The sequence below is a fragment of the Chionomys nivalis genome, chromosome 7 (assembly GCF_950005125.1).
Source record: "Chionomys nivalis chromosome 7, mChiNiv1.1, whole genome shotgun sequence".
In the NCBI taxonomy this organism is placed as follows: Eukaryota; Metazoa; Chordata; class Mammalia; order Rodentia; family Cricetidae; genus Chionomys; species Chionomys nivalis.
In genome coordinates, this window is record NC_080092.1 from 90508743 (window position 1) to 90524466 (window position 15724).

The following is a 15724-nucleotide window of genomic DNA, read 5'->3' on the forward strand; positions in this document are numbered from 1 at the left end:
CAAAGAAACAGAATAGTAACTAAGTGTGCAAAATGCACTCACATTATCAGTTGCTCATTCAGCAGTTTTCAATACTTTCCCCATACTTCCCTATTTCAGTGTCTTCCAATATCCAGCTTCACTTTTATTTCCTGCTATCCTCCAACACAAGCCTTTAAATGTGCCCCAATTCTCTCCTTAAGTCTGTGGGGGCAAAGGGCCTGCATCCTGCCTCTTAACCATTGTCTTATTGCTCAGTGTATTTCCTTCTTGGACGTCAACATGTATCCAATTGCTTATTTGTATTTGTCCATTCTTTTAAAGATACCACCTCTTGTATATGACTTCAGTGTACCAGCGAAATTTCTATTTCTTCTCATATGTCAGAGTCTTGTGTATGCTAATGTCAGGTTTCCCGCTAGACTGTAAGATCACAAATTATAATACTTTTGTCTATAACTCAGGTCCTTAAGAAAACAATCATGGGTTGTGCCCCCCTCCTTGATTTTTTTTATTTATTTATTATGTATACAATATTCTGTCTGTGTGTATGTCTGCAGGCCGGAAGAGGGCACCAGACCCCATTACAGATGGCTGTGAGCCACCATGTGGTTGCTGGGAATTGAACTCAGGACCTTTGGAAGAGCAGTCAGTGCTCTTAACCTCTGAGCCAACTCTCTAGCCCCTTCCCCTCCTTGATTTTTAGACATGTTAAAATGTCTAAATGTCTAAAGAATGAAGATTAAATGAAACATAAAATTCTATTTGAATGCTTTCAACCTGAACACAGGGTCCATTCTCAGCGATTTCTTCCTGGAGTACCTTTCCAGACAGCGCAGAACAAAAAAGAAAAGGAGAAAATGGAAGTAAGGCTAGGGACAGAGAAAGAGAGACAAAATTAGCTTCATCATAATAAAAATAATTGCTTTCATATTGGAGTTGATTCAATGAGACTGATCATCTATAAAATGGCGTCTGGTAACATTCTCACAAACCTGAATACAATCTATTTGATATTGTCGGAAGCTGCCAAAGTTAGCGCTTCTGTTACTCAAAGAAGGAATAACACGAACATAATAATAGCAGGCCAGGGAGAAAGTGCAGTTGATAAAGATGCTTGTCGCCAAGCCTGATGACCAAAGTTCAGTACCCAGGACCCACATGGTGGAAGGGGAAAATGACTCCCACAAGGTATTCTCTGACTTCCACATGCATGCCATAGCATGCACCCTCCCCCAAGTAAATAGATAAATAAATAAATATAAAATGCCAAAATAGTAGTAATGAGTTAATACAAGTCCTGCTAATGCTGTTTAGAGTTGTCATCAAATGATCACTGTCATGTTAGTGTGTATGTGTGTGTGTGTGTGTTACTTCTTATGCCCCAATTTTCCATATAATTTTTAATTTGTTCAAACTCAAAGAAACATTAAAAATGTACAAATGTCCTGTTGCTGTCCTGTGTTGTGGAGGTCCTGAAGGTTTGGTCTGTAAGTCAAGCTCCTGCATGTGCTTCAGCAGGTTGCAAATGGGGTGGATGTTGGGACATGCCAAGTCATAATCTGGTTCTAGGCCTGGGCAGCTGCTGAGTCCTAGTGAGGACCCAGCATCAACAGAGTCATAGAAACCAGAGGGCTCCAACCAGACCAATGACTCTTTGCAATGAATACTCGCAAGTAAAGATACATGGATAAAGGGGTTTGCTACGTGACTCAATGTGTCACAGTGAAACTTCCATGATGAGATTTCTAATCTCCCCTTTTTTCTCACTTAAATTTTGTTTTATATTGGGGGAGGCAGGTGCAAAGGGACTGGGAAATGGATGAGATCAAGATGCACACCGTAAAAGACAGAGGATAAATAAAGAGAAAGTAATAAAAAATGTACAAATGTGTCTCCTAGTGCAAAGCCATTACAAAGGAAATGCCGTCTTACTATGAACAATGCCAGAAACACGACTTGAGATTCTGAGGCTCCTAAGTAATCCATAGAGTCATAAGAAATCTGCAAAATGAGAAGACATGTTGACATGAATGTTCCCGTTCATAATTCATCCTTTCTGCAATGAACCCATGTAACCTGGGTACTGGGTGGAGTCTGTTTCTGACCATGGTCGTTTGTCCTTGTTCCTCAGTGTTTCCATATACTTGAGCTTGTCCCCAGGTCAGGAGGCAGGGTATTGTTCTGGGCAACACTGGGTGAGAGCAGGATTGTGGGCGGTGCAGGCAGGGCCCTGAAGACACTGGCAAGTCTTTCTGAAGCTAACCCTCTCTGTGAGCTTTATTTGTAAGATCACAAACAGAATATCACAAACTCATGTATTTTCTTCTGGTATCAAAATGCTAATCCTGCCTCAAACATGTCACACACAGGTAATGATTGTCGGCAGCAACCTCTCCACTTGTACGTGCATGCTGATGGTTTTCACCCGGCTTTTCAGAGTTTACTCCCTGGATAATGTTCCTCTCCCTTACTATGAGAAATTTCCAATTTCACATCAGCGCAGTATGAGACTTCTTAGGAAAAATGAATTAAAAACATTGACCATCTTCCTGATTCACCTGTTCATCACCTCTGCTATCTTGACAGAAAATGCACAGGCATACTTGCTGATAGATGCTACCAGCGCTTGCTCGCCTAACAGTCTCTACCAGGCTCATTTAGTAAAGCTGATGCTTCCATCAAAATGGACACTGCTGATGTCACCAGTGACCTTCACGTCCTTAGACGGAATGGTCTTTTCCAAGTTGTCATTCTTCTGGACTGTTCAGTAACAATTGGTGGCTTAATCGGTCTTTCCATATAGAAACATTCCTATTTCACTCCTGGAAACTGACACTTAGCTACTGAGGCAGAGAGTGGGCGCGGGGATGTGACTTTCTCTAGTCAGCCATTTCTCTGGCTCCTGTTCACACTGATTTACTCACTCTTCCTCTCTCCAAACCTCTAAAGTTTGGAGTTCAAGGTCAAGTCTTGGCTCTCTTTTTAGTTGAACTTCTATCTGCTCTGTAAGCTATCTTACTCAGTAAGATATCTGCTCTGTAAGCTATCTGCTCTGTAAGCTATATTACTCAGTTATACTGTTGTTACCAACACCCATAAACTGATAAATCTCATGTATCTCAGACTCCAGATCAACATATGCAACCTGGCTGTTGTGTGTTCCTTTTCACGCAATACATCCTACTATGAACGGAAGAGGGGCTTTCCTTTTGACTCATAGTAGGCTCCCAGGAATGAAGACTGTGAAATGCTACTAGTCTGGAGTTGCCTTTGGGCTTCATGAACCAGGGCAGGAATTTCTACTAACAGAGAGCATGGCTGTGCCCTTTGCACGTTCTACAGAAATCATTTCCTGAGAATCATGGCTTCAAACATTGCACGCTAGGAACTGACTTGCCCTGTGTTTCTCATCTTCAAGGCTTCCTTTGCTGGATTTACACCTGATGATGGTAGAAGAAGAAGAAAATGACTTACCTCAGAAAAAATGAATAGAGAGCCAACCAGTGTGAAGGGTGGGATTAAAAGGGTACCGAATAGGAGCCCTAGAAACCCATACACATTTATCTCATTAGCAACTAAGGAGAAGCTGGTGACCTGAAATGAAAGCACAGTACGGAGTCACTAAAGTGATATGAGCTACAGCTTATTTTCAAAGAGAGCAGGAATTCATCTCATCAGTGTTCCTATTATAGATTTCTACCTCATGCAACAGAGCATTGTCATCATACTTTTCCCTTTATGTCACAAGCTAAGTCATACTTTTATTGGAAGACATTTGTTGTTAGGAGCTGCTTGTTGGTTCCTGGCTGCTCAGCCCCAAAATAATCACACAGAAACTATATTATTTAAACCACTGCTTGGCCCATTAGCTCTAGCTTCTTATTGGCTAACTTTTACATCTTAATTTAACCCATCTCAATTAATCTGTGCATTACCACAAGTTCATGACCTACCAGCAGAGTTTTAGCACATCTGTTTCCAGTGGTGGCTCCATGGCTTCTCTCTGACTCTGCCTCCTTTCTCCCAGCATTCAGTTTAGTTTTCCCTGCCTACCTAAGTTCTGCCCCATCAATAGGCCGAGGCAGTTTCTTTATTCACCAATGGTATTCACAGCATACAGAGGGAAATCCCACATCAGGCATTGCTTTTCAAACAGTGTTTATAAATCCAGATTTTGATGATGGCATTCTTTGGTCATTCACTTCTATGCACTTTTTTTTTAACTTCAACATAAATCTTAGATATCTTTCTAAGTCTAAGGATGCTGGCTATTAATTTTTATAGCTGGGTATTTCCTTGATTGAATATGTAAGAGTTTATAACTTTGTCTTCAAAATTTTGTTATTGGATTTTTTTTGTCATATTAATTGTGGTATACCTTAATATTTTTCATATTGATGCTTTCAGTGTTGGAGATTAAAATCTTTTTATTAAGTTTCCCATTCCTATTATTATTTTATGTGTACAGGATTTTATTTTTGCCTACATGTACATCTGCATGCCATGTGACTGCCTAGTACTTGGGGAGGTCAAAAGAGGATGTTGGATTCCCTGGGATTTAAGTTATAGACAGCTGTGAGCCACCATGTAAGTCCTCTAGAAGAGAGGGAAGCACTTTTAACCATTCAGCCATCTGTTCACCTCCCCAAAATTAAAATCTTCTTGGGCAATTAAAAAATCAACAGTTGTCAAAAATATTTTCAAAAAATTCGTGACATTCTGTTTCTCTAAAAGCCATGACTGGAGTGTGCATGATGTTATGCCTCAATCATTCAAGGTGTTCTAGTCAACTATTGCAGCTATCACTGTCCAACTGCCAACACCAAATGAGTAATTGATAGTCTTAACATTTAATATGGGATTTGCCATTGGCTTCTCACATCTGTGCTCTTGAATTTATGTTTGTTTTTTTATTGGGCACGTTTCAGAAACCATGTGATGTTTCCTCAACATATGTGATTTCCACATTTATTTTGATAGTTGCTAATACTCTATCAACATTGCATTCTAGAATCAGTCATTGTTGGTTATTATTCTTTTTAAAATATTTAGATATTTTTACTCTTTGAAAGTTACCATACATTTATACACTATATGTACTGATCATATGCACCCAACACTACCTCTTCTTCCTTCTAGTACCATACTCAATATCCTCTTATTGTTTGTTATTATTATTCTTTTAAGTTTCTTCTAAGCCAGACAAGCTTAGCTTAATTACTCCCAGAACTCAGGATGCAGAGGCAGTCAGATCTCTGTGAGTCCAAGGCCAGCCTGGTCTACAAGAGCTAATTCCAGGACAAGAACCAAAAGCTATGGAGAAACCCTGTCTCGAAAATCAAAAAAAAAAAAAAAAAAAAAAAAAGAGAAAGAAAGAAAGAAAGAAAAGAAATCAATCCCTTTAGTTTATGTTGTGGTATACCTTAATATTTTTCATATTGATGCTTTCAGTGTTGGAGATTAAAATCTTTTTATTAAGTTTCCCATTGTAAATTAAAACAACTAATTTACAAAATATACCAAAGGTAAGTATATAAAAATTCCTAAGAATTCTACTGCTAGGTTTGTATCCCCGAATACATATATGCACATATACAAATGTGTTAAAGTATACACAATACTGACTTCCTGTCAGTATTATTAATAATAACCCCAAACAGGAATCCATTTGATAAACATCAGCAATGGAAAACTCAATAGATGGATATATCTATCAATGGTATAGTATAGCAATGGAAAGAAATGAATGGCTGTGAGGTAGAAATCGGTACCTCCTGGATCCCTCAAGCTCTGTAGACATACACCTATACATACAGTACAATTTCCATAGATTTATCATTATCTTAGAGCAATTAAGATTTTGTAAAAAGAATTATTAATTTGGCATTCTGCTTAGTGCAATGATGGAAATATATGGTCCTTGGGGCTGGGGAGGCTTTAGTGTTTAAGAACTCTTGCTGCCCTTCAAGAGGACCCAGCTTCATTTCTTGGGCATACATGGCCTCCCACAACCATCTCTAACTCCAGTTCCAAGGGATCTGATGTCCTCTTCTGAACTCCACCAGCACAGACACACATGTGGTACACATACACACATGCAGGCAAAACGCTCATACGCATAATAGAAAATAATAAAGTCCAAAACAGATTTTAAGTAAAACAAAATACATGCTCCTAGGTTTATTCAAGAAAGCTAAAAATAAAACAAGAAGGAAGCATCATATGCATACTTACAATCAAGAAGAAAAATGACCAAACGCCACTATTTTTTCTACCATTACGAAAAATGAATGAAATTATGTATGTCAGGAAAATAAGAGATGATGCATATCCAATACTGCACAGGGTCTGAAAACAGAAACATTCAGGTTACATCAGTGACTACCACTTCAGAGAGTATTCATAATTACTCCTCAACTCTTCAAAATAACAGCATAGGCAATTTGAAGTTCTTTGGTTTAACAATTACAATACTGGTGGGGGAGGCTAGGCAGGAAGAAAGGGAATGAAAAGGCCCCCTGCTGCCATCTCCTTTCCAGGTATCATTTGAGACATGAGTACATGTCTGCTTCCTCTCAAATGAATGGCCTAACTGATGATTGCTAACACCTGCTACATAAGGAATTTTGAAAATGTAAAAGTAGACAAATTTTAAATGCTCAAATGGAACATTTCTAAACTGCTTGTAATGAATTTTCGAGTACTAGTCGTCTGTAGCTGATAAACCAGTGTGGAGAACCTTCTATTGGTAGTAGAAGGAGATCAGTACAACCCATCAAAGTGCAGAGTGTAAGAGATTGGAGAATGCTTAGTCCTAGACAGGACATAAACACCACTAAACACCACATAACATCACATAAACAGTCCTAAACACTGCTCACTTCTCCCCACCAGCTCAGAGGTCACTGCAGAAAAGGGGGTGGCGTACATGTAAGAGCTTGAGGTGGTAAATGACCAAAAGAAACATCTGGACACAGCAGGACAGCTGACCCTGTGAGGTCATGCACCAGACCTTGCAGGCTCAAGCCAGACAAAATTCCAATATGGAGAAGGAGGTTAGGCCTACGATTCTACTCCAAGCCAGTAGCTATGGAGAGGTGGTGTTTTCTAAGAATGTAGCTACTGGTAAACTGTGTAATCTCCAGTTGAAGACCATACTTATTAAACTACTTAGGCAGCATAAGTTGATCTGGAAAGATTTTTTTAAGGATGTAAGACATGAAACCAGAGTAGTAACCATGATGGCTTCATGTCAAATCAGGAGCCATATTGCTGCTCATTACCCATACCCTATAAGAATAGGTTTCTAGGGAAAAGTAGTGTATTGGGGGAGAGGAGACAAAAAGAAGAGGCAGGGAAAACTGTGACTGGTATGTAAAAAAATAAATCAATTAAAATAAATAAATAAGTGTGAGGGGGAATAGATTTCTGTTTTCTAAACCTGATGTACCTTGCAAACGTGTCTTTGAACCTGTGCTGAACTGGTGACCACATGATGCATGACTGCCCCTTGTTTTGCAAAATATGGTTTCAGGATCCCTTGATTTACACAGGTGGCCACCAACCTCAAGTTGGTAGAGCTTGAGACTCTTAATCTCAGGCATGGGTTCAAGCCCCACGTTGGGCGCCAATTTGTTGTAAGAGCCTATTTGTTTGTCTTCAGCTGCTCAGCCCGGAAATAACCACACAAAAACTGTATTAATTCACCATGAGGTTGTGGCCTATCAGCAAAATTTCAGCATGTCTGTCCCTGGTGGAAGCTGCATGCCTTCTCTCTGACTCTACCTCCTTTCTCCCAGCATTCAGTTAAGTTTTTTCTCACCTAGCTCTGTTCTTCCCAATCAGACCAAGCCAATTTCTTTATTAACCAATGGTATTCACAGCATATAGAGGGGAACTCCAGATCAGATGACTCTATCTACATGATGAATATTTTTACTTTTGCTCTTGTTTTTTCACTGTCTTTTTCCTAACAGTCCCTGTGAACACCTTGCAGCTGTTTTCTATTAACCTTATGACTTCTCCCTATAAAAAGGGACCCCAAAAAGCTAGCCCAGGGCTGCTCTCTAAAATTCTGACTTAGGGTGAGACAGGCGGCTGGCCAGTCCTGGGTGCACCTTTAAAGTAAAGTTTGGTTTATTTGGTTAATTGTGGAAGTGTTTTTTTCCCTCATATATCTGAGATCAAAGGTTGGGTGGGTGAACTGGGGAGGAGTTGAGAGACAGGGTGCACATACAATCAAAGTATGCATGAAACTCTCAAAGAACTAACTTAAGATAAAAATAATAAACTGTTTCTGTCCTTTCGGGAGACAATAGCAAGCCCAGGGATGCTTGGAACCAACTGCTAGGTTCATGACAGGGGCTTTAAAATGACCCAACATTAAAGGGCAAAGTGACCGTATAAGATGGTGTCTGTTAGTCCTTCTTTGTCCAAGGTTAATACAATCAAAAGGTAAGCCAATTACTGCCTCTTCTTATCCTTTTCAGATCCTGAGGCCTCAGACTCCAGAGCAACTGTCAGTTCACTACAGGGCTAAGTCAAATAATATTGATAATAATGTGCAATAGTTCCCACTCTGTTGATCCAAAAGTGTGGAGAGCTGCTTTTGGGCTGATTTTGTGCCACAACCCCTATCATCCTGGAGAAGGACAGTTTTTGTGTTCTATCAGTGAAAATGCCTAACTCGTTCTTTATCTTTTCACAGTGTTCTCACCTTTCCTCCAAGGTATAGCTTCTTGCTTGTACTCTACCAAAGTCTAACTCTCTCTCTCTCTCTCTCTCTCTCTCTCTCTCTCTCTCTCTCTCTCTCTCTCATTGTTCCAGTTTCCTTCTCTTCTTAGCAGTTGATAATATTTCAGGCTTGTATGTCCTGGGATTTTCTCTTTTGAGCCTTAACAAATCATTTTCAAGTTCCTTTCTAAGTAAGTTTTTAAATTCTTTTATCAATGGTACCCAGACAGAACCTGCAAAGGGAACTCTGTGGTCCTAGTGACAATGTTTGTGGAAAAAGATGGTCTAATAAAACTTTATTCCAAAATGTAAGGGTTTCTAAATTTTTACGACTTACCTGAATTAACAGGCTTTCAATTATAAACATAATCTCCTCCTGGCTGAAAGCATGTTCCATTATTTGCATGAGAAAGAGAATCGAAAAGTACAGGGGAATGTCCACCAGAGCCTGTCCACACCAGTAGGCAGAAGGGTATAGGCCTGAGATCCACAGCTGGGAAAGAACTTTTCTCTGATAAAAAACAAAAAACAAAACAAAATAAAAAACCCCAGAAAAATCATTATAAAATTCTAAAAAGCTGAGGCAAGAGTAACTGTAAATATATAGTTAGGGCAACTATTTTTACTATATACCTTTATAGTTATTACTTTTATTTTGCAATGACATTGCCATTTGCCACAGCCACACCCTAGAGGACGTGATAATATTTCAAAATGAGACAGATAAACGATTGACTCAATTTTCCATAAGGATATTCATCTAAGACTTGAACATTTTTTAATACTATCAAGAATATTGATGTTAATAATAGATCTTTATCCAACACTTTCCATGTTTAATATTCTTTGGATAAAAAAATGATAAACTGTTGGGTATGACTCTTTGATCGGAAGCTATTAGATTCTGTGCTTGGCTACTTTGAGCAGGGACAGTAACTCTAGTTCCAGGGAACTGACACAATTTAGTGACCTCCGTGGGCACTACATGCACGTGATATATAGCACACATGCAGACAAACACTCCTACACTAAAAGTAATTCTTAAGGGATAGGAGAAAGAAAACTGACCCATTGTTCATGGAAATAAGAAGTGATAGACTAGGTAGAATTTAGAGGAAAAAATAATCCTATTTTAATAGTGTTCATTCCTAGGGAGAAAAAAAAAACCAGTTAACCAATGTGAAAAGCCCTGTGATTCTAAGTGCCATTTAAATATTTTTTAAATGAGTTCACATGGCAATGATGGGTAATCTATTCTGACTTGCTCACCGGGGGTGGCTTGGTCTGAAATCATTTTGGGGCTGAGATATGAATAACAAGAAGTCTTCTGTAAAAAGAACAGGGTAAAGGAGAAGGCAACAGGTCTCAGAGAATGATCAAGTGATATTTGATATTGGTAAGTGTGAAAGCCGTGTTAAAAAGTAGGGTGAGCAAAGGGGAATATGCAGAAAGAAAAAGGAGAACGGGACAGAAGATGAATAGTGCAGGGCTCTGACGGGCAATGCAAAAAATTAAGACAATCCTAGCTGCATGGAGAAGTTAACCAGATACTGCTGTTTGAACTTCTGAATGCTCATTCTGGTTGGGTGGAAGGATTCATTGCGAGTAAGGATGCCAACAGGTAGCTACTGCAGTGATCCAGGCAGGAAGAGTGATGATGCAGAGTAGGATGTAAACAGTAACAGTAAGACCAATAGGAACACAACATAAAGGAATTACAGGTCAGGTAGAATGCAAAAGGAAAAAGGAAAGAAACAAAGATAAATCCAGAATTTTACACCAGAGCAAATGTAGATAATAATAATACTGAGGTAAAAAGGGGTTAAAGGTGAGAGATCAACTCAGGAAAGTTTTTTTTCTTTTGGTTCATATTTGAAATATCTATTTCTCATCTCTGTGAAAATATCAGGTGTTTCCTAATATATGTGAACATTGATAATTCTGAACTAAACTCTACGGTAGAGGGCCAAAAGGCCTTGCACACACAGATAAGCCCTGGAGAAGCCAGGAAAGTTAAACACACAGCTCACCTCTTCAAAGGAATGAGTTGTGTAGCTGCTCTTCCTGGAAGGCTAGGAATGATGCAGTTTTACCACCTGGTGATCCTTTGCTATTTGATAAGACAGACTCTGCCTTATCTCCCAGAATTTATTTTTACTTATCCAAGACTTTTCCCCCTAAGCCTTGACCATTGCTTTTAGACCATAAAACCCACTCTTAAGAAAGGGACAAGAACAGCCACCAGAGAAGCAAGATGTGTGGTAACAAGGCACAAGCCTTGTGACAAAATATAGAATAATAGAAATGGACTAATTTAAGTTGTAAGAGCTAGTTAATAATAAGCCTGAGCTAATAGGCCAAACAGTATATAATTAACATAAGTTTCCGTGTGATTACTTGGGACTGGGTGGCCAGGAAATGGAAGCTCAGTCACTAGTTACAAATGGCACCTAACGTAGGGAGAAATGAAAGCACAGCCTCCAGTGACACCCACTGCAATTCAGCTGTAACCACCATGCAATTCACCAGTGACAAACTAAGGCAAGCGTGTGATTAAACAGCTTATAAAATTTATTCAGCCTGAAAATTGAAGCATTAAGATCAGAATAAACTCAAATCACCTCCAGTCCATAGAGACATCTCCTGAGCACTCGTGTGGTTCAAGGTGATGAAGCAAGCACCTGGTGCTGATACTGATGACATAAAGAGGGGAAAGTGGTTTCCATGGGCACTGGTCAACAATAGTCAAAATGCACTGATTGGATCTTGTTTATTTAACTGAATAATTTCATAACAAGTGAGGGTGTGACTAGATCTGTTGGTAGGTGTCTATTAATGAGACTAACTGATAAATACTTAAAAGTTGTCCTTACTACTAGTTCATGGTAATTTTCTGTTTAAGAAAAATATATTTTATTCATATTTTGACAACCTATTATTGAAATGATTGACTGTACATTGTAACAAACACAAACATTAGATTCACTACCTGCATGTAAATCTATGTTCATAAAATTCAAAGGAAATTTTCCAGGGCACAAAAGATATCTGAAGACTTTCAGGCTCCTTACTTTGTAGTCACTGATGCTGCTCATGGCGATGTAAGGAGTGAGACTGGCAGCCAACGGTATCCAGAAGAATGCGTTGCTCACGTGTCCATGCTCATAAAACATATGCTCCTAAAGTGATACAGACATGGTGAGCAGATGGAAATCAGGCCTCTGACTCACTTACATGGTCTTCACCATATCATCTGGATAAAGGAACTGAGATAGCCCCTCAAAGTCCTTCCCAAGGTCCTGTTTGTTGCATGAAGCTCAAAGATCTGACTCAGAGATTACAGCATTCCCCATATCAATTACATGTATATTTGTATATTTAATTATATCTCTTTCTACACACACGCACGCATACAAAACTTAGTGAAGAATATATATTCTTGGACCACTGATGGAGAAGAAGTTTTATCCTACTCTTAGAAACTTGTGCCAAAGAAGTTCAGTTCAACATTTTTACAGAGTCATTCTTCTGCTTCCAGATAATGTTAAAGTATCAAATTTAAATGTTTTCATGGGCCTCTCAGATAGAAAGTAATAAGTACATGAATGTTAGAAAATAATTCCTCTGAAAGCCTCCTCCCTGAGGACAAGCTTTCAGGGTACCAGAAAGTTCCATGTGAACTTCCAAAGAAGAGGGGCCGGGAGGGGAGGTTGGTAGTACTAGACAGCTATGGTGCCTATGAACTAAAAGAATGGCCAGCATGGCACCATATTCCTAAGGGTGCAATAGTGCCACTCTTAGCTTGTTGATAGCAAACAGCTGTCTAATTGGACTTAAGGGCCTGATCAACAAGAGGGAAATTGTTCCTGGTACAGGAAACCTAGCCAACTACCCAGGGTTAGTTAAGTCAGGGATCTTGAAGGAGAACCTACAACCACCACTTTACTAAGTTAGCATAATTTCTGACAACATTCTAAATTTGTCAATGTATAAATTCAAGGTCACCTAAGCTATTAGCTAGCAATTTTTTGTAGTGAAGACTACTTATTTATGTCATTAACTTTTTGAGACAGAGTCTCATGGTATAGTCTGACTGACATCAAATCAGTGAGCTCCTGCATTTGCCTTCCGAGTGCTGAGATTAAATTCTTGTGGCATCATGCCCAACAAGACACTTAAAAAAAAACTTGAAACAAACAAACAAACAAGAAACAAACCCATGATCATCTTAGAGGGAAAAAGAAAGCAGGTGGTTAGGGCTTAGCGACTCTCCCTTTTCTAATCCAACATGTCAGACTTTTGTAAAGGAAATGAGGTCACCATCATCTCTCACCTATGTCTTATACCACAAGTTAACATGGCAACATTATTCCTTTTTTTTCTTTTATTGTGACCTCAAAATTAAGTGACCCCAAAAATTCTATTAGGGAATGCCTACAGCTGATAAATGCCTTTGGTAATATGGCTGGATACAGGAGGAACTAAAAAAAAAAAAATAGTAGCCCTCCTATACACCAATGATAAATGAGCTGAAAAAGAAATCAGAGAAACATCACCCTTTACAAAAGCCACAAATAACCTAAAAACAAGTGAAAGACCTATATAACAATAACTTTAAGTCTCTGAAAAAAGAAATTGAAGAAGATACCAGAAAATGGAAAGATCTTCCATGTTCTTGAATAGGTAGATTAACATAGTAATAAAATGGCAATCTAACAAAAATAATATACAGAGTCAATGCAATCCCCATCAAAATTCTTCACAGACCTCAGAAGAATAATACTCAACTTCAAATGGAAAACAAAAGAAACCCAGGATAGTCAAAACAATCCTGTACAATAAAGGAACCTCCAGAGGCATCACCATCCCTGACTTCAAGTTATACTGTAGAGCTGCAGTAATAAAAACAGCTTGGTACTGGCATAAAACAGACACATGGATTAATGGAATCAAATTGAAGACCCTGACATTAATCACACCTATGAACACCTGATTTTTTTAACCAAGATTGTACAATGGAAAAAAGAATGTATCTTCAACAAATGGTGCTGGCATAACTGGATGTAGACATGTAGAAGAATACCAATAGATCATCTATCACCATACACAAAAAATTTCAAGTCCAAGTGGATCAAAGACCTCAACATAAATCCAGTTACACTGAACCTGACAGAAGAGAAAGTAGGAAGTAGCCTTAAACACAAGGACACAAGAGACTACTTCCTGAACATAACACTAGTAGCACAGACACTGAGAGCAACAATAAATAAATGGGACCTCCTGAAACTGAGAAGCTTCTGTAAGGCAAAGGACATGGTCAACAAGACAAAATGGCCACCTACAGCATGAAAAAAGATTATCACCAACCCCAAATCAGACAGAGGACTGATCTCCAAAATACATAAAGAACTCAAGAAACTGGGCATCTAACCAAACAATCCAATTTAACAATAGGGTACAGGTCTAAACAGAAAATTTTCAACAGAAGAAATTCAAATGGCTGAAAACATTAAAGGAATTTCTCAACATCTTTAGCTATCGGGGAAATGCAAATTAAAACAATTCTGAGATATCATCTTACATCTGTCAGAATGACTAAGATCAAAAACACTGATGCTTATTCTTGAAAGGATGTGGAGTAAGGGGAACACTCCTCTACTGCTGCTGAGAGTGCAAACTTGTCCAGTCACTTTGGAAATCAATCAGTATGGCAGTTTCTCAGAAAATTGGGAATTAATCTACCTCAAGACCAAGTGATACCACTCTTGGGTATATACCAAAGAATGCACATTCATACCACAAGCACATTTGCTCAGCTATGTTCATAGCAGCATTACTCATAATAGCCAGAACCTGGAAACAACCTAGATGCCCCTCACCTGAAGAACTGATAAAGAAAATGTGGTACATTTACACAATGGAGTACTACTCAGTAATGAAAAACAGTGATAGCTTGAAATTTGCAGGCAAATGGATGGAACCAGAAAAAAACACCCTGAGTCAAGTACTCTAGACCCAGAAAGATAAACACAGTATATACTCACTCGTAAGTGGATATTAGATGTAAAGGAAAGGATAACCAGTGTATAATACACGACCCCAGAGAAGCTAGGTAACAAGGAGGACCCTAGGAGAGATGTGCATGGATGTCCCTGGGAAACAGAAATAGATAAGATCTCCTGAGTAAATTGGGATTGTTGGGGAGTGGGAAAGGGTGAAGTGGGGAGGAGGAGAACATGAGGGAATAGGATGGTTGAGTTGGGGGAGGAACAGGGAGGGAGAAGAAAGAAAGAGATATCTTGGTAGAGTGAGCCATTATGGGATCTGGTGCTAGAGAATCTCCCAGGAATCCACAAGGATGACCTCAGCTAAGACTCCTAGCAATAGTGGAGAGGGTGTCTGAACTGGTCTGGTCTTCCTCTGTAATCAGACTGATGACCACCATAATTGTCATCATAGAACCTTCATCCAGTAACTGATGGAAGCAGATGCTGAGATCCACAGCTAAGCACTGTGTCAAGCTCCAGGAGCTCAGTTGAAGAGAGAAAGGAGGGATTATATGAGCAAAGGGGTCAAGATCATGATGGGGAAACTCACAGAGACAGCTGACCCGAGCTAGTGGGAGCTCACTGACTCTGGACTGACAGCTGGGAACCTGCATAGGACCAAACTAGGATCTCTGAATGTGGGTGATAGTTGTGTGACTGGGGCAGTCTGTGGAGCCACTGGCAGTGGGACCAGGATTTTTCCTCAGTGCATGAACTGACTTTTTGGAGCCCATTCCTTATGGAGAGATACCTTGCTCAGTAGAGATATGGAGGGTGTGCTTGATCCTGCCTCAACTTGATATGGCAGACTTTGTAGACTCCCCATGGGAGGCCTTGCCCTTTCTGAGGAGTGAATAGGGGGTTGGGTAGTGGGAAGATGGGGGGAGTGGGAAGAGGAGAAAAAGGGGGAACTGCGCTTGGTATGTAAATTGAAAAAAATCTTTTAAATAAAAAATCAAAAA

General features: G+C 39.3%; 1 protein-coding gene across 1 annotated transcript in view; it reads right to left on the reverse strand.

Annotated features, from left to right (window-relative positions):
- The window catches only part of Abca9 (ATP binding cassette subfamily A member 9), a 70137-nt gene that overhangs the window by 17292 nt on the left and 37121 nt on the right, over window positions 1-15724 (reverse strand). Inside the window, exons 23-28 of the mRNA XM_057775063.1 lie at window positions 11787-11894; window positions 9053-9226; window positions 6217-6330; window positions 3457-3576; window positions 1915-1983; window positions 760-851 (exon numbers count right to left, since the gene is read on the reverse strand). Coding sequence (XP_057631046.1) covers window positions 760-851; window positions 1915-1983; window positions 3457-3576; window positions 6217-6330; window positions 9053-9226; window positions 11787-11894 — 677 coding nt within the window. The remainder of the gene's footprint in view (window positions 1-759; window positions 852-1914; window positions 1984-3456; window positions 3577-6216; window positions 6331-9052; window positions 9227-11786; window positions 11895-15724) is intronic.